Here is a 20,308-nt window from a genome sequence, read left to right on the forward strand (position 1 = left end):
GATGTAGAAATAGCGTAGTGAAGTAGAAATAGCGTAATGATGTGGAAATAGCGTAGTGAAGTAGAAACAGCGTAATGATGTAGAAATAGCGTAATGATGTGGAAATAGCGTAGTGAAGTAGAAACAGCGTAATGATGTAGAAATAGCGTAATGATGTAGAAATAGCGTAATGATGTAGAAATAGCATAATGATGTAGAAATAGCATAATGATGTAGAAATAGCATAATGATGTAGAAATAGCATAATGACGTAGAAATAGCATAATGATGTAGAAACAGCGTAATGATGTAGAAACAGCGTAATGATGTAGAAATAGCGTAATGATGTAGAAATAGCATAATGATGTAGAAATAGCGTAGTGAAGTAGAAATAGCGTAGTGAAGTAGAAATAGCGTAATGATGTAGAAATAGCATAATGATGTAGAAACAGCGTAATGATGTAGAAATAGCGTAATGATGTAGAAATAGCGTAATGATGTAGAAATAGCGTAGTGAAGTAGAAATAGCGTAGTGAAGTAGAAATAGCGTAATGATGTGGAAATAGCATAATGATGTAGAAATAGCGTAGTGAAGTAGAAATAGCGTAATGATGTAGAAACAGCGTAATGATGTGGAAACAGCGTAATGATGTGGAAATAGCATAATGATGTAGAAATAGCGTAGTGAAGTAGAAATAGCATAATGATGTAGAAATAGCATAATGATGTAGAAATAGCATAATGACGTAGAAATAGCATAATGATGTAGAAACAGCGTAATGATGTAGAAACAGCGTAATGATGTAGAAATAGCGTAATGATGTAGAAATAGCATAATGATGTAGAAATAGCGTAGTGAAGTAGAAATAGCGTAGTGAAGTAGAAATAGCGTAATGATGTAGAAATAGCATAATGATGTAGAAACAGCGTAATGATGTAGAAATAGCGTAATGATGTAGAAATAGCGTAATGATGTAGAAATAGCGTAGTGAAGTAGAAATAGCGTAGTGAAGTAGAAATAGCGTAATGATGTGGAAATAGCATAATGATGTAGAAATAGCGTAGTGAAGTAGAAATAGCGTAATGATGTAGAAACAGCGTAATGATGTGGAAACAGCGTAATGATGTGGAAATAGCATAATGATGTAGAAATAGCGTAGTGAAGTAGAAATAGCGTCGTGAAGTAGAAATAGCGTAATGATGTGGAAATAGCATAATAATGTAGAAATAGCGTAGTGAAGTAGAAATAGCGTAATGATGTGGAAATAGCGTAATGATGTGGAAATAGCGTAATGATGTGGAAATAGCGTAATGATGTAGAAATAGCGTAGTGAAGTAGAAATAGCGTAATGATGTAGAAACAGCGTAATGATGTAGAAATAGCGTAGTGAAGTAGAAATAGCGTAGTGAAGTAGAAATCGCGTAGTGAAGTAGAAATAGCGTAGTGAAGTAGAAATAGCGTAATGATGTGGAAATAGCGTAGTGAAGTAGAAACAGCGTAATGATGTAGAAATAGCGTAATGATGTAGAAATAGCGTAATGATGTGGAAACAGCGTAATGATGTGGAAATAGCGTAGTGAAGTAGAAATCGCGTAGTGAAGTAGAAATAGCGTAGTGAAGTAGAAATAGCGTAATGATGTGGAAATAGCGTAGTGAAGTAGAAACAGCGTAATGATGTAGAAATAGCGTAATGATGTAGAAATAGCGTAATGATGTAGAAACAGCGTAATGATGTAGAAATAGCGTAATGATGTAGAAATAGCGTAATGATGTAGAAATAGCGTAATGATGTAGAAACAGCGTAATGATGTAGAAACAGCATAATGATGTAGAAATAGCGTAGTGAAGTAGAAATAGCGTAATGATGTGGAAATAGAGTAATGATGTAGAAATAGCGTAGTGAAGTAGAAATAGCGTAATGATGTGGAAATAGCGTAGTGAAGTAGAAACAGCGTAATGATGTAGAAATAGCGTAATGATGTGGAAATAGCGTAGTGAAGTAGAAACAGCGTAATGATGTAGAAATAGCGTAATGATGTAGAAATAGCGTAATGATGTAGAAATAGCATAATGATGTAGAAATAGCATAATGATGTAGAAATAGCATAATGATGTAGAAATAGCATAATGACGTAGAAATAGCATAATGATGTAGAAACAGCGTAATGATGTAGAAACAGCGTAATGATGTAGAAATAGCGTAATGATGTAGAAATAGCATAATGATGTAGAAATAGCGTAGTGAAGTAGAAATAGCGTAGTGAAGTAGAAATAGCGTAATGATGTAGAAATAGCATAATGATGTAGAAACAGCGTAATGATGTAGAAATAGCGTAATGATGTAGAAATAGCGTAATGATGTAGAAATAGCGTAGTGAAGTAGAAATAGCGTAGTGAAGTAGAAATAGCGTAATGATGTGGAAATAGCATAATGATGTAGAAATAGCGTAGTGAAGTAGAAATAGCGTAATGATGTAGAAACAGCGTAATGATGTGGAAACAGCGTAATGATGTGGAAATAGCATAATGATGTAGAAATAGCGTAGTGAAGTAGAAATAGCGTCGTGAAGTAGAAATAGCGTAATGATGTGGAAATAGCATAATAATGTAGAAATAGCGTAGTGAAGTAGAAATAGCGTAATGATGTGGAAATAGCGTAATGATGTGGAAATAGCGTAATGATGTGGAAATAGCGTAATGATGTAGAAATAGCGTAGTGAAGTAGAAATAGCGTAATGATGTAGAAACAGCGTAATGATGTAGAAATAGCGTAGTGAAGTAGAAATAGCGTAGTGAAGTAGAAATCGCGTAGTGAAGTAGAAATAGCGTAGTGAAGTAGAAATAGCGTAATGATGTGGAAATAGCGTAGTGAAGTAGAAACAGCGTAATGATGTAGAAATAGCGTAATGATGTAGAAATAGCGTAATGATGTGGAAATAGCGTAATGATGTGGAAATAGCATAATGATGTAGAAATAGCGTAATGATGTGGAAATAGCGTAATGATGTGGAAATAGCGTAATGATGTGGAAATAGCGTAATGATGTAGAAATAGCGTAATGATGTAGAAATAGCATAATGATGTAGAAACAGCGTAATGATGTGGAAATAGCATAATGATGTAGAAATAGCGTAATGATGTAGAAATAGCATAATGATGTAGAAACAGCGTAATGATGTAGAAATAGCGTAATGATGTAGAAATAGCGTAATGATGTAGAAACAGCGTAATGATGTAGAAATAGCATAATGATGTAGAAATAGCGTAATGATGTAGAAATAGCGTAATGATGTAGAAATAGCGTAATGATGTGGAAATAGCAAAATGATGTAGAAACAGCGTAATGATGTGGAAACAGCGTAATGATGTGGAAATAGCAAAATGATGTAGAAATAGCGTAGTGAAGTAGAAATAGCGTAATGATGTGGAAATAGCATAATGATGTAGAAATAGCGTAGTGAAGTAGAAATAGCGTAGTGAAGTAGAAATAGCGTAATGATGTAGAAACAGCGTAATGATGTGGAAATAGCATAATGATGTAGAAATAGCGTAGTGAAGTAGAAATAGCGTAATGATGTGGAAATAGCATAATGATGTAGAAATAGCGTAGTGAAGTAGAAATAGCGTAATGATGTAGAAACAGCGTAATGATGTGGAAATAGCATAATGATGTAGAAACAGCGTAGTGAAGTAGAAATAGCGTAATGATGTGGAAATAGCGTAGTGAAGTAGAAATAGCGTAGTGAAGTAGAAATAGCGTAATGATGTGGAAATAGCGTAGTGAAGTAGAAATAGCGTAGTGAAGTAGAAATAGTGTAGTGAAGTAGAAATAGCGTAATGATGTAGAAACAGCGTAATGATGTAGAAATAGCATAATGATGTAGAAACAGCGTAATGATGTAGAAACAGCGTAATGATGTAGAAACAGCGTAGTGAAGTAGAAATCGCGTAGTGAAGAAGAAATAGCGTAGTGAAGTAGAAATAGCATAATGATGTAGAAATTGTCACGGTATACAAGTTCATTGTTTCCTTCTCGTCTCGTGTTTATGTTGTTGTATGAAAGCACGTGTGTAGTGGGCGTGAATGAGTGTCATTCCTTGATCCGCTCCAGCTGATCGTCATCACATCACCAGCTGCAGCCGATCTCATCTCACCATATATTCTCACAGTTCTCTCATCTCCTTTGTCAGATCGTTGGATGTTGTCTCTCCGTGTGGTGTTCCTGTCGGATTCGTTGGATGTTTGTCTCTCCGTGTGGTGTTCCTGTTGGATTTGTCGTCGTCTCTTCGTTGGATTGTCGTTTGGGTTTCCACTGCACTTCACGGGTTCGTCTTCGACCATCGAGGTCCCTGCGTCATCAGTCCACACCCGTGTTCCTGTCAATCTTTTCACTGTTCAATAAAGAACTGAGTTAGACCTGCGATTGCTTCCGTCCTGTTTTTGACAACCATGACAGAACGATCTGACCGTGCTATGGAAGCAGCAGGTTCGCCGACCTCGTTGGAGGAATTCCTTCAGCACAGCGCGAGAAGAATGGATTCTCAGGAGAGGAATTTAGGGGACACGGGTCGTGCGGTACAAGCTTTGGTGACGCAGGTGTCCGAGCTCACCCAGCAGATCCAACTACTTCGTGCTCCCGCTGCGCCACCCACACCAGCTGTTCCCCCCACACCACCAGCGATCGCTACGACATCAGAGCCACGCCTACCTGTTCCTGAATCATACGCTGGTGAGTCTGCTTACTGCAGAGCATTTCTGACACGTTGTGCCATGCATTTTGCACTGCAACCGAGAACTTTCAATAATGAGCCAGCCAAGGTGGCATTTGTCATTACCTTGTTGACCGGAAAGGCGGCGTTATGGGGGACAGCGGTGTGGGAAAATCAAGACCCTTGCTGTGCCTCGTTCCAGGCACTCTCCTCAGAGATGAGACGGGTGTTCGATCGGGCCGTCGCGGGGAGAGAGGCTGCCAGGGTGTTGGCCGACCTCCGTCAGGGTGACAGGTCGGTCTCGGACTATTCGATCGAGTTCCGCACCCTGGCGGCCGAAAGCCAGTGGAACGAGGCGGCGCAGTGGGACATGTTCCTGCATGGGTTGGCTGACCGCGTCCAGAGGGAGATCTACGCCCTGGACCTCCCCACGACGCTGAATGGACTCGTCGAGCTCGCTCTGAGGGTGGACGCTCGCATCACCAGAGTCGGGGGAAGAGCACCGTCCATTTGGTCTCCAGCTGGAGCAGAGGGTCAACGGTCCAGTGGCAGGGACGTGGTCAGCCCAGTCTTCGATCACGAACCCATGCAGGTGGGTCGAGCTCGGCTTTCCCGGGAGGAGAGGGAAAGGCGGAGGTCCCAGGGCCTCTGCCTATACTGTGGAGGTTCGGGACACTTTGCCTACAACTGCCCGGTAAAAGGCCAAGCCCGATAGTAAGTATGAGGCTACTATCGGGTGGGATCTCCGCCGAGAAGACCTCATCCACATCTACCCTCCTTCCGGTAAGACTGAGATGGTCAATTCACCAGCACGACTGTCAAGCACTTCTGGACTCCGGGGCTGAGGGTAATTTTATGGACAGTACTTTTGCACATAGACTTCAGATTCCCCTTAAACCACTCACACAGAGGATTGCAGTACACGCATTAAATGGTCAAGAACTTCCCATCATCTCGCTCATCACCGAAAACATCACACTCATCACCTCAGGCAATCACTCAGAAACTATTTTTTTTTATATACTGGATTCCCCCCTGGCACCTGTAGTTCTTGGACACCCCTGGCTCATTCATCACAACCCTCGTGTGGACTGGCAGCAAAGAGCTATTCTGGAGTGGAGCAAGGAATGTCATAAGTCTTGTCTGATGTCTGCTTGTCCGTCTGTGCCTGTTTTTGTGTTACAGGAGGAGGCAGGGGACTTGTCTAACGTGCCCGAGGAGTACCACGATCTGAAGGAAGTGTTCAGTAAGTCTCGGGCTGCTTCTCTTCCTCCGCATCGTCCCTATGACTGTGCCATAGATTTACTGCCAGGTAAGTCTCCGCCTAAGGGCAAGTTATATTCGCTTTCCAATCCGGAGAGGGAGGCTATGGAGAAATATATTTCTGATTCTCTGGCAACCAGTTTCATCCGTCCTTCCTCTTCTCCGGCGGGGGCGGGGTTCTTTTTTGTGGGAAAGAAGGACGGGTCTCTGCGACCTTGTATTGACTACCGGGGGCTGAATAACATCACGGTAAAGAATACTTATCCTTTGCCGTTAATGTCTTCAGCCTTCGAGAGGTTGCAGGGAGCGTCTGTTTTCACGAAATTGGACTTGCGTAACGCTTATCATCTGGTTCGCATTAGGGAGGGGGATGAATGGAAGACTGCCTTTAACACCCCCAGGGGGCACTTTGAATACTTGGTCATGCCTTTCGGGCTGTCCAACTCCCCAGCAGTCTTCCAGGCACTGGTCAATGACGTGTTGCGAGACATGATAGATCAGTTCATATATGTTTACCTGGATGACATATTGATATTTTCCTCGTCTCTCCAGGAACATGTGCAACACGTTCGACGAGTGCTTCAGAGGTTGCTAGAGAATGGGCTTTTTGTCAAGGCGGAGAAATGCGATTTTCATGCACAGTCTGTTCCTTTTCTAGGATACATCATTTCGTCTGAGGGAATGCGTGTGGACCCTGAGAAGGTTAAGGCTGTGGTAGAGTGGCCAAGTCCAGATTCTCGTAAGGCCCTGCAGAGGTTTCTGGGGTTCGCCAACTTCTATCGGCGTTTCATTCGCAACTTCAGCCAACTAGCCGCACCTCTGACTGCCTTGACCTCCCCCAGAACTCCGTTCAGGTGGTCAGATACAGCCGAGGCTGTGTTTGCCAAACTCAAGAGCCGCTTTGTTTCAGCTCCCATCCTCGTTGCCCCTGATTCTTCACGTCAGTTCGTGGTGGAGGTCGACGCATCAGAGGTGGGGGTAGGAGCAGTCCTGTCCCAGCGTTCGCCCGCAGACGATAAGATGCATCCTTGCGCGTTTTTTTCTCATCGATTATCCCCAGCCGAACGCAATTACGACATTGGTAACAGGGAGTTGTTGGCAGTCAAGTTAGCGTTGGAGGAATGGCGTCATTGGTTAGAAGGTGCGGGGGTTCCTTTTATCGTCTGGACCGATCACAAGAATCTAGAGTACATCAGAACCGCCAAAAGATTGAACTCCAGGCAGGCTCGGTGGGCACTTTTTTTCGGTCGTTTTGATTTTTCTCTCTCGTACCGCCCGGGTTCTAAGAACATCAAACCCGACTCTTTATCTCGCATTTTTGATCGTTCCGAACGCCCGTCTACTCCCGAGTGCATTTTACCGGAAACCCTATTTGTTTCCACACTCGTATGGGAGATCGAATTGAAGGTCAAGACGGCCTTAGAAGGGGTAATGCCTCCGCCCGGTTGCCCACCGAATCGCTTATTTGTGCCGGAGGGATTACGGTCCGACGTTATACAGTGGGGTCATTGCTCCAACGTGGCTTGTCATCCAGGAGTTAATCGTACTAAGTTTTTAGTCAAGCAACGATTTTGGTGGCCACTTATGGCTCGTGACATCCACAGTTTTGTTTTGGCTTGCTCGGTCTGTGCCACTGGTAAGACTTCCAATCGTCCGCCTGATGGGCTCCTTCAACCGCTGCCTGTCCCTTCGAGACCCTGGTCCCATATCGCTCTAGATTTTGTCACCGCCCTCCCGCCCTCCCAGGGCAACACAGTCGTTTTGACTGTGGTGGACCGGTTCTCGAAGGCGGCTCATTTCATTCCCTTACCCAAATTACCCTCAGCTAAGGAGACAGCGTTGACAGTCATTGACCACATCTTTCGCTTACATGGCCTCCCGATGGACGTGGTCTCTGACAGAGGACCCCAGTTTGTGTCCAAATTTTGGCAAGAATTTTGTAAGTTACTGGGGGCGACGGTTAGTCTGTCCTCAGGGTTCCACCCCCAGAGCAATGGTCAGACCGAGAGAGCCAACCAAGATCTGGAAAGGGTGTTGCGATGTTTGGTTTCTAAGAATCCTTCCTCTTGGAGTCAACAGATTTCCATGGTGGAGTACGCCCACAATACGTTACCAGTGTCGGCTACGGGCCTATCTCCGTTTGAGTGTAGTTTAGGTTACCAGCCACCTATTTTTCCTAGTCTGGAATCCGAGGTCGCGGTCCCCTCCGCTCACGCCTTAATCCAGAGGTGTCACCGCACTTGGACTAGAGCCCGTGAGGCTCTACTCCAAGTGGGGGCGCGCACCAAGGCTAAGGCCGATCGCCACCGGTCAAAGCCTCCCGTATACGTCGTTGGTCAAAAAGTGTGGCTTTCAACTAAGAACATTCCTCTCCGATCCGTCTCTAATAAGCTTGCCCCCAAATTCATTGGCCCGTTCACTGTCACCAAGATCATTAGTCCGGTGACAGTCCGCCTTAGTTTACCTCCAGCGTACAGGAGGGTTCACCCCGTTTTCCATGTTTCAAAAATCAAGCCTGTGTTTCATGCTCGCATTAATCCGCCAGTCCCGGTTCCCCCCCCGCCGCGTCTCGTAGATGGGGAGACCACCTATTCGGTAAATCGCATTCTGGATTCTAGACGGAGGGGACGTGGATTTCAGTACTTGGTGGACTGGGAAGGTTACGGTCCGGAGGAGAGAAGTTGGGTTCCGGCTAGAGACATCCTGGATCACTCTCTGATCGATGATTTCAATCGACAGGTAAGGGAGTCTGGGAACGCCAGGAGGCGTTCCTAGGAGAGGGGGTACTGTCACGGTATACAAGTTCATTGTTTCCTTCTCGTCTCGTGTTTATGTTGTTGTATGAAAGCACGTGTGTAGTGGGCGTGAATGAGTGTCATTCCTTGATCCGCTCCAGCTGATCGTCATCACATCACCAGCTGCAGCCGATCTCATCTCACCATATATTCTCACAGTTCTCTCATCTCCTTTGTCAGATCGTTGGATGTTGTCTCTCCGTGTGGTGTTCCTGTCGGATTCGTTGGATGTTTGTCTCTCCGTGTGGTGTTCCTGTTGGATTTGTCGTCGTCTCTTCGTTGGATTGTCGTTTGGGTTTCCACTGCACTTCACGGGTTCGTCTTCGACCATCGAGGTCCCTGCGTCATCAGTCCACACCCGTGTTCCTGTCAATCTTTTCACTGTTCAATAAAGAACTGAGTTAGACCTGCGATTGCTTCCGTCCTGTTTTTGACAACCATGACAGAAATAGCATAATGATGTAGAAATAGCGTAGTGAAGTAGAAATAGCGTAGTGAAGTAGAAATAGCGTAATGATGTGGAAATAGCATAATGATGTAGAAATAGCGTAGTGAAGTAGAAATAGCGTAGTGAAGTAGAAATAGCGTAATGATGTGGAAATAGCGTAATGATGTGGAAATAGCGTAGTGAAGTAGAAATAGCGTAATGATGTAGAAATAGCGTAGTGAAGTAGAAATAGCGTAGTGAAGTAGAAATAGCGTAATGATGTGGAAATAGCAAAATGATGTAGAAATAGCGTAGTGAAGTAGAAATAGCGTAATGATGTAGAAACAGCGTAATGATGTGGAAACAGCGTAATGATGTGGAAATAGCATAATGATGTAGAAATAGCGTAGTGAAGTAGAAATAGCGTAATGATGTGGAAATAGCATAATGATGTAGAAATAGCGTAGTGAAGTAGAAATAGCGTAATGATGTAGAAATAGCATAATGATGTAGAAACAGCGTAGTGAAGTAGAAATAGCGTAATGATGTAGAAATAGCATAATGATGTAGAAATAGCGTAGTGAAGTAGAAATAGCGTAATGATGTAGAAATAGCATAATGATGTAGAAACAGCGTAGTGAAGTAGAAATAGCGTAGTGAAGTAGAAATAGCGTAATGATGTAGAAATAGCATAATGATGTAGAAACAGCGTAGTGAAGTAGAAATAGCATAATGATGTAGAAATAGCGTAGTGAAGTAGAAATAGCGTAATGATGTGGAAATAGCATAATGATGTAGAAACAGCGTAGTGAAGTAGAAATAGCGTAATGATGTAGAAATAGCATAATGATGTAGAAACAGCGTAGTGAAGTAGAAATAGCATAATGATGTAGAAATAGCGTAGTGAAGTAGAAATAGCGTAATGATGTAGAAATAGCATAATGATGTAGAAACAGCGTAGTGAAGTAGAAATAGCGTAATGATGTGGAAATAGCGTAGTGAAGTAGAAATAGCGTAGTGAAGTAGAAATAGTGTAGTGAAGTAGAAATAGCGTAATGATGTAGAAACAGCGTAATGATGTAGAAACAGCGTAGTGAAGTAGAAATAGCGTAATGATGTGGAAATAGCGTAGTGAAGTAGAAATAGCGTAGTGAAGTAGAAATAGTGTAGTGAAGTAGAAATAGCGTAATGATGTAGAAACAGCGTAATGATGTAGAAATAGCGTAGTGAAGTAGAAATAGCGTAGTGAAGTAGAAATCGCGTAGTGAAGTAGAAATAGCGTAGTGAAGTAGAAATAGCGTAATGATGTGGAAATAGCATAATGATGTAGAAATAGCGTAGTGAAGTAGAAATAGCGTAGTGAAGTAGAAATAGCATAATGATGTAGAAATAGCGTAATGATGTAGAAATAGCGTAGTGAAGTAGAAATAGCGTAGTGAAGTAGAAATAGCGTAATGATGTGGAAATAGCATAATGATGTAGAAATAGCGTAGTGAAGTAGAAATAGCGTAATGATGTAGAAATAGCGTAATGATGTAGAAATAGCGTAATGATGTAGAAACAGCGTAATGATGTAGAAATAGCATAATGATGTAGAAATAGCGTAATGATGTAGAAATAGTGTAATGATGTAGAAATAGCGTAATGATGTAGAAATAGCGTAATGATGTGGAAATAGCAAAATGATGTAGAAACAGCGTAATGATGTGGAAACAGCGTAATGATGTGGAAATAGCAAAATGATGTAGAAATAGCGTAGTGAAGTAGAAATAGCGTAATGATGTGGAAATAGCATAATGATGTAGAAATAGCGTAGTGAAGTAGAAATAGCGTAGTGAAGTAGAAATAGCGTAATGATGTAGAAACAGCGTAATGATGTGGAAATAGCATAATGATGTAGAAATAGCGTAGTGAAGTAGAAATAGCGTAATGATGTGGAAATAGCATAATGATGTAGAAATAGCGTAGTGAAGTAGAAATAGCGTAATGATGTAGAAACAGCGTAATGATGTGGAAATAGCATAATGATGTAGAAACAGCGTAGTGAAGTAGAAATAGCGTAATGATGTGGAAATAGCGTAGTGAAGTAGAAATAGCGTAGTGAAGTAGAAATAGCGTAATGATGTGGAAATAGCGTAGTGAAGTAGAAATAGCGTAGTGAAGTAGAAATAGTGTAGTGAAGTAGAAATAGCGTAATGATGTAGAAACAGCGTAATGATGTAGAAATAGCATAATGATGTAGAAACAGCGTAATGATGTAGAAACAGCGTAATGATGTAGAAACAGCGTAGTGAAGTAGAAATCGCGTAGTGAAGAAGAAATAGCGTAGTGAAGTAGAAATAGCATAATGATGTAGAAATAGCATAATGATGTAGAAATAGCATAATGATGTAGAAATAGCGTAGTGAAGTAGAAATAGCGTAGTGAAGTAGAAATAGCGTAATGATGTGGAAATAGCATAATGATGTAGAAATAGCGTAGTGAAGTAGAAATAGCGTAGTGAAGTAGAAATAGCGTAATGATGTGGAAATAGCGTAATGATGTGGAAATAGCGTAGTGAAGTAGAAATAGCGTAATGATGTAGAAATAGCGTAGTGAAGTAGAAATAGCGTAGTGAAGTAGAAATAGCGTAATGATGTGGAAATAGCAAAATGATGTAGAAATAGCGTAGTGAAGTAGAAATAGCGTAATGATGTGGAAATAGCATAATGATGTAGAAATAGCGTAGTGAAGTAGAAATAGCGTAATGATGTAGAAATAGCATAATGATGTAGAAACAGCGTAGTGAAGTAGAAATAGCGTAATGATGTAGAAATAGCATAATGATGTAGAAATAGCGTAGTGAAGTAGAAATAGCGTAATGATGTAGAAATAGCATAATGATGTAGAAACAGCGTAGTGAAGTAGAAATAGCGTAGTGAAGTAGAAATAGCGTAATGATGTAGAAATAGCATAATGATGTAGAAACAGCGTAGTGAAGTAGAAATAGCATAATGATGTAGAAATAGCGTAGTGAAGTAGAAATAGCGTAATGATGTGGAAATAGCATAATGATGTAGAAACAGCGTAGTGAAGTAGAAATAGCGTAATGATGTAGAAATAGCATAATGATGTAGAAACAGCGTAGTGAAGTAGAAATAGCGTAATGATGTGGAAATAGCGTAGTGAAGTAGAAATAGCGTAGTGAAGTAGAAATAGTGTAGTGAAGTAGAAATAGCGTAATGATGTAGAAACAGCGTAATGATGTAGAAACAGCGTAGTGAAGTAGAAATAGCGTAATGATGTGGAAATAGCGTAGTGAAGTAGAAATAGCGTAGTGAAGTAGAAATAGTGTAGTGAAGTAGAAATAGCGTAATGATGTAGAAACAGCGTAATGATGTAGAAATAGCGTAGTGAAGTAGAAATAGCGTAGTGAAGTAGAAATCGCGTAGTGAAGTAGAAATAGCGTAGTGAAGTAGAAATAGTGTAATGATGTGGAAATAGCATAATGATGTAGAAATAGCGTAGTGAAGTAGAAATAGCGTAGTGAAGTAGAAATAGCATAATGATGTAGAAATAGCGTAATGATGTAGAAATAGCGTAGTGAAGTAGAAATAGCGTAGTGAAGTAGAAATAGCGTAATGATGTGGAAATAGCATAATGATGTAGAAATAGCGTAGTGAAGTAGAAATAGCGTAATGATGTAGAAATAGCGTAATGATGTAGAAATAGCGTAATGATGTAGAAACAGCGTAATGATGTAGAAATAGCATAATGATGTAGAAATAGCGTAATGATGTAGAAATAGCGTAATGATGTAGAAATAGCGTAATGATGTAGAAATAGCGTAATGATGTGGAAATAGCGTAATGATGTGGAAACAGCGTAATGATGTGGAAATAGCAAAATGATGTAGAAATAGCGTAATGATGTAGAAACAGCGTAATGATGTGGAAACAGCGTAATGATGTGGAAATAGCAAAATGATGTAGAAATAGCGTAGTGAAGTAGAAATAGCGTAATGATGTGGAAATAGCATAATGATGTAGAAATAGCGTAGTGAAGTAGAAATAGCGTAATGATGTAGAAACAGCGTAATGATGTGGAAATAGCATAATGATGTAGAAACAGCGTAGTGAAGTAGAAATAGCGTAATGATGTGGAAATAGCGTAGTGAAGTAGAAATAGCGTAGTGAAGTAGAAATAGCGTAATGATGTGGAAATAGCGTAGTGAAGTAGAAATAGCGTAGTGAAGTAGAAATAGTGTAGTGAAGTAGAAATAGCGTAATGATGTAGAAACAGCGTAATGATGTAGAAATAGCATAATGATGTAGAAACAGCGTAATGATGTAGAAACAGCGTAATGATGTAGAAACAGCGTAGTGAAGTAGAAATCGCGTAGTGAAGAAGAAATAGCGTAGTGAAGTAGAAATAGCATAATGATGTAGAAATAGCATAATGATGTAGAAATAGCATAATGATGTAGAAATAGCGTAGTGAAGTAGAAATAGCGTAGTGAAGTAGAAATAGCGTAATGATGTGGAAATAGCAAAATGATGTAGAAATAGCGTAATGATGTAGAAATAGCGTAGTGAAGTAGAAATAGCGTAGTGAAGTAGAAATAGCGTAATGATGTGGAAATAGCAAAATGATGTAGAAATAGCGTAGTGAAGTAGAAATAGCGTAATGATGTAGAAACAGCGTAATGATGTAGAAATAGCGTAGTGAAGTAGAAATAGCGTAATGATGTAGAAATAGCGTAATGATGTAGAAATAGCGTAGTGAAGTAGAAATAGCGTAATGATGTAGAAACAGCGTAATGATGTAGAAATAGCGTAGTGAAGTAGAAATAGCGTAATGATGTGGAAATAGCAAAATGATGTAGAAATAGCGTAGTGAAGTAGAAACAGCGTAATGATGTGGAAATAGCATAATGATGTAGAAATAGCGTAGTGAAGTAGAAATAGCGTAATGATGTGGAAATAGCATAATGATGTAGAAATAGCGTAGTGAAGTAGAAATAGCGTAATGATGTAGAAATAGCATAATGATGTAGAAACAGCGTAGTGAAGTAGAAATAGCGTAATGATGTAGAAATAGCATAATGATGTAGAAATAGCGTAGTGAAGTAGAAATAGCGTAATGATGTAGAAATAGCATAATGATGTAGAAACAGCGTAGTGAAGTAGAAATAGCGTAGTGAAGTAGAAATAGCGTAATGATGTAGAAATAGCATAATGATGTAGAAACAGCGTAGTGAAGTAGAAATAGCATAATGATGTAGAAATAGCGTAGTGAAGTAGAAATAGCGTAATGATGTGGAAATAGCATAATGATGTAGAAACAGCGTAGTGAAGTAGAAATAGCGTAATGATGTAGAAATAGCATAATGATGTAGAAACAGCGTAGTGAAGTAGAAATAGCGTAATGATGTGGAAATAGCGTAGTGAAGTAGAAATAGCGTAGTGAAGTAGAAATAGTGTAGTGAAGTAGAAATAGCGTAATGATGTAGAAACAGCGTAATGATGTAGAAACAGCGTAGTGAAGTAGAAATAGCGTAATGATGTGGAAATAGCGTAGTGAAGTAGAAATAGCGTAGTGAAGTAGAAATAGTGTAGTGAAGTAGAAATAGCGTAATGATGTAGAAACAGCGTAATGATGTAGAAACAGCGTAGTGAAGTAGAAATAGCGTAATGATGTGGAAATAGCGTAGTGAAGTAGAAATAGCGTAGTGAAGTAGAAATAGCGTAGTGAAGTAGAAATCGCGTAGTGAAGTAGAAATAGCGTAGTGAAGTAGAAATAGTGTAATGATGTGGAAATAGCATAATGATGTAGAAATAGCGTAGTGAAGTAGAAATAGCGTAGTGAAGTAGAAATAGCATAATGATGTAGAAATAGCGTAATGATGTAGAAATAGCGTAGTGAAGTAGAAATAGCGTAGTGAAGTAGAAATAGCGTAATGATGTGGAAATAGCATAATGATGTAGAAATAGCGTAGTGAAGTAGAAATAGCGTAGTGAAGTAGAAATAGCGTAATGATGTGGAAATAGCATAATGATGTAGAAATAGCGTAGTGAAGTAGAAATAGTGTAGTGAAGTAGAAATAGCGTAATGATGTGGAAATAGCGTAGTGAAGTAGAAATAGCGTAGTGAAGTAGAAATAGCGTAGTGAAGTAGAAATAGTGTAGTGAAGTAGAAATAGCGTAATGATGTAGAAACAGCGTAATGATGTAGAAATAGCGTAGTGAAGTAGAAATAGCGTAGTGAAGTAGAAATAGCGTAGTGAAGTAGAAATAGCGTAATGATGTGGAAATAGCGTAGTGAAGTAGAAATAGCGTAGTGAAGTAGAAATAGCGTAGTGAAGTAGAAATAGCGTAATGATGTAGAAACAGCGTAATGATGTAGAAATAGCGTAGTGAAGTAGAAATAGCGTAGTGAAGTAGAAATCGCGTAGTGAAGTAGAAATAGCGTAGTGAAGTAGAAATAGTGTAATGATGTAGAAATAGCATAATGATGTAGAAATAGCGCAGTGAAGTAGAAATAGCGTAATGATGCGTAATGATGTAAAAATAGCGTAATGACGTAGAAATAGCTTAGTGAAGTAGAAATAGCGTAATGATGTAGAAACAGCGTAATGATGTAGAAATAGCGTAGTGAAGTAGAAATAGCGTAGTGAAGTAGAAATAGCGTAATGATGTAGAAACAGCGTAATGATGTAGAAATAGCGTAGTGAAGTAGAAATAGCGTAGTGAAGTAGAAATCGCGTAGTGAAGTAGAAATAGCGTAGTGAAGTAGAAATAGTGTAATGATGTGGAAATAGCATAATGATGTAGAAATAGCGTAGTGAAGTAGAAATAGCGTAGTGAAGTAGAAATAGCATAATGATGTAGAAATAGCGTAATGATGTAGAAATAGCGTAGTGAAGTAGAAATAGCGTAGTGAAGTAGAAATAGCGTAATGATGTGGAAATAGCATAATGATGTAGAAATAGCGTAGTGAAGTAGAAATAGCGTAGTGAAGTAGAAATAGCGCAATGATGTGGAAATAGCATAATGATGTAGAAATAGCGTAGTGAAGTAGAAATAGCGTAGTGAAGTAGAAATAGCGTAATGATGTGGAAATAGCGTAGTGACGTAGAAATAGCGTAATGATGTAGAAATAGCGTAATGATGTAGAAATAGCGTAATGATGTAGAAATAGCGTAGTGAAGTAGAAATAGCGTAGTGAAGTAGAAATAGCGTAATGATGTAGAAACAGCGTAATGATGTAGAAATAGCGTAGTGAAGTAGAAATAGCGTAGTGAAGTAGAAATCGCGTAGTGAAGTAGAAATAGCGTAGTGAAGTAGAAATAGCGTAATGATGTGGAAATAGCGTAGTGAAGTAGAAATAGCGTAGTGAAGTAGAAATAGCGTAGTGAAGTAGAAATAGCGTAATGATGTAGAAACAGCGTAATGATGTAGAAATAGCGTAGTGAAGTAGAAATAGCGTAGTGAAGTAGAAATAGCGTAATGATGTGGAAATAGCGTAGTGAAGTAGAAATAGCGTAGTGAAGTAGAAATAGCGTAATGATGTAGAAACAGCGTAATGATGTAGAAATAGCGTAGTGAAGTAGAAATAGCGTAGTGAAGTAGAAATCGCGTAGTGAAGTAGAAATAGCGTAGTGAAGTAGAAATAGCGTAATGATGTGGAAATAGCGTAGTGAAGTAGAAATAGCGTAGTGAAGTAGAAATAGCGTAGTGATGTAGAAACAGCGTAATGATGTAGAAATAGCGTAGTGAAGTAGAAATAGCGTAGTGAAGTAGAAATCGCGTAGTGAAGTAGAAATAGCGTAGTGAAGTAGAAATAGTGTAATGATGTAGAAATAGCATAATGATGTAGAAATAGCGTAGTGAAGTAGAAATTGCGTAATGATGCGTAATGATGTAGAAATAGCGTAATGACGTAGAAATAGCGTAGTGAAGTAGAAATAGCGTAATGATGCGTAATGATGTAGAAATAGCGTAATGACGTAGAAATAGCGTAATGATGCGTATTGACATAGAACTAGCGTAATGATGCGTAATGATGTAGAAATAGCGTAATGATGTAGAAATAGCATAATGATGCAGAAATAGCGTAATGAAGTAGAAATAGCGTAATGATGCGTAATGATGTAGAAATAGCGTAATGATGCGTAATAATGTAGAAATAGCGTAATGACGTAGAAATAGCGTAATGATGCGTAATGATTTAAAAATAGCGCAATGACGCAGAAATAGCGTAATGACGTAGAAATAGCGTAATGATGCGTAATGATCTAGAAATAGCGTAATGATGCGTAATAATGTAGAAATAGCGTAATGACGTAGAAATAGCGTAATGATGCGTAATGATGTAAAAATAGCGTAATGACGTAGAAATAGCGTAATGATGCGTAATAATGTAAAAATAGCGTAATGATGTAGAAATAGCGTAATGATGCGTAATGATGTAAAAATAGCGTAATGACGTAGAAATAGCGTAATGATGCGTAATGATGTAAAAATAGCGTAATGATGTAGAAATAGCGTAATGATGCGTAATGATGTAAAAATAGCGTAATGACGTAGAAATAGCGTAATGATGCGTAATGATTTAAAAATAGCGCAATGACGCAGAAATAGCGTAATGACGTAGAAATAGCGTAATGATGCGTAATGATCTAGAAATAGCGTAATGATGCGTAATAATGTAGAAATAGCGTAATGACGTAGAAATAGCGTAATGATGCGTAATGATGTAAAAATAGCGTAATGACGTAGAAATAGCGTAATGATGCGTAATAATGTAAAAATAGCGTAATGATGTAGAAATAGCGTAATGATGCGTAATGATGTAAAAATAGCGTAATGACGTAGAAATAGCGTAATGATGCGTAATGATGTAAAAATAGCGTAATGATGTAGAAATAGCGTAATGATGCGTAATGATGTAAAAATAGCGTAATGACGTGGAAATAGCGTAATGACGTGGAAATAGCGTAATGACGTAGAAATAGCGTAATGATGCGTACTGATGTAAAAATAGCGTAATGATGTAGAAATAGCGACTTGTAAACCTAAACGTTCTAATCGATCCTACCGAAGAAGCTCTGGAAGCCTCGGCGGGTCGGCAGACAATCCTTCCGGAACATTCCCAGATGCCACTTTCCCACCATGTGTGTGGCGTAGCCGGCGTCCCGCAGGAGCTCGGGAAGAAGCTTCTCGTCCAGAGGAACACAGTACGGCTGACAGGGCCAGATGATCTGGTGCTGCAGACCCGTGCGGATCTGAACACACACACACACACACACACACACACACACACACACACACACACACACACACACACACACACACACGCTCAATATACCACAGTATTCCTGCATACTTCCAGCAAAACCATGCTACAAAACACATGGTGGTACTACGGTAAAATTGACCACACTGTAAAAAGTGTTCAGTTCACTTGCTTAAAATGTTTTAGTAAACCTGTTGCCTTAAAATATAAAAAAATATTAGTATAAAAAAATCTTGCGTTGTTTTTGCCTCTTCATGATGACTCGCTTGCTATAGTCTTCATTTGTAAGTCGCTTTGGACAAAGGCGTCTGCTAAATGACTAAATGTAATATTATTAAGTTAGTACATAAACTTAATGGTTAATTGAAAAAAATGAAGTTATGTGAACTTGACAATTCCACATAACTTAATTTTTTCGATTAAGTATTACGTTTATTTACTTAATTGTAAGGCAACAGGTTTCTTCAACTTAACTTTAAGTTAAGTCAACGGATCACTTTTTACAGTGCATTATTGGATATGTAAATAAATAGATTGAATTGATATTAATAATGGAATATGCCAATGACCAATGAATATGGTATTAAAGGGATAGTTCACCCAAAAATGAAAATTACCCAATGATTTACATAGTTAATTTCTGTAAGTGAAGAGAGCAAAATAACGTAAACTGTGACATATTATACCCAAAATCTCTTCATATAGTGACTACCAGTAAAATATATAAAAATTTGGGACCAAAAATGATTCCGACACTTTGAGCTGATCACCCAACAAATGACCTCTGACACCTACGCGTGACCTCTGACACCTACGCGTGACCTCTGACCCGACACATGACCTCTGACCCGACGCACGACCCAAAATCTCAGGCACCATTCACTGCCATTATAAAGCTTGGAAGAGCAGGTTATTTTTTATTTTTTTAATGCAACTCTGTTTTTGACTGTAAGAAGGAAGTCATTTACACCTAGGATGACTTGAGAGTGAATACATCTTGGGAAAATATTCATTTTTGGGAGAAATATTCCTTTAAACAGGTCCATGTTATAAATGTATAATTCTATACAGAAAATGAAATGCATGTATAAAAACTACAGTTAAACTGGACTCCATATTTGAACTCTACTTCCTTAAATTCAAATATAGGAAATGACTTGTTTGTCAGTTGAGTTCTGAACTCTGATACCAACATCACAATACTTTCTCAGAGCATATGATGGCGTAATTGATTAGTTATGAATGATTGATTGATTATTGACCTGGTATCGGCCGGTCATCAGCTGGTTTCTAGATGGAGTGCAAAGCGGTTGAACATAGTAATTCTCCAGCCGAACCCCCTGACCCGACAGCCGGTCCAGATGAGGAGTTCTGATCTCAGAACCGTGATATCCCACATCATTCCAGCCGAAATCATCCGCCAGAATAAACACGATATTCGGAGGTTTGGCCGCGACTCGACTGACAGAGACCAGCAGAAAACACAGCGCGAGTTTCATTCTCAGCTTCAGTTTCAGTCGAACACAGTCAAACTCTGATTCCTCTCAACACGCTGAAGTAAAACCACACATGTTTGATTAAAATAGAGCAATAATATACTACTTAAACTAATACAGCCTCCGCGGGAAGCCACAAAAACAAAGAACTTCTCTGAGAGAAGTCTCAGCTCATAAATATTCATTTAGTTCCGGATGACGTAGCGTTCGTACTCGGAACCGGCCAATGGTGACGAAGTGGTTATGGATATTAAACAGTCACATGACGTCTTTAATTAATATTCATTAACCAAGCTTTTTTTCTTTTCTAATTCGTCGACATATAAATAGTCATACTAAAAACAATTAAACGCATTAATAAT

At 39.4% G+C, this 20,308-nt stretch overlaps 1 protein-coding gene across 1 annotated transcript in view; it reads right to left on the reverse strand.

The window, feature by feature from the left end:
- The window catches only part of arsb (arylsulfatase B), a 41,656-nt gene extending 21,495 nt beyond the window's left edge, over window positions 1-20,161 (reverse strand). The window contains exons 1-2 of the mRNA XM_077235457.1: window positions 19,713-20,161; window positions 18,253-18,439 (exon numbers count right to left, since the gene is read on the reverse strand). Coding sequence (XP_077091572.1) covers window positions 18,253-18,439; window positions 19,713-19,949 — 424 coding nt within the window. The 5' untranslated portion in view covers window positions 19,950-20,161. The remainder of the gene's footprint in view (window positions 1-18,252; window positions 18,440-19,712) is intronic.
- Window positions 20,162-20,308: the final 147 nt, after the last annotated feature.

This window comes from Siphateles boraxobius, unplaced genomic scaffold (assembly GCF_051911475.1).
Source record: "Siphateles boraxobius isolate OS27281-9 unplaced genomic scaffold, OSU_SipBor_1 192, whole genome shotgun sequence".
NCBI lineage: Eukaryota > Metazoa > Chordata > Actinopteri > Cypriniformes > Leuciscidae > Siphateles > Siphateles boraxobius.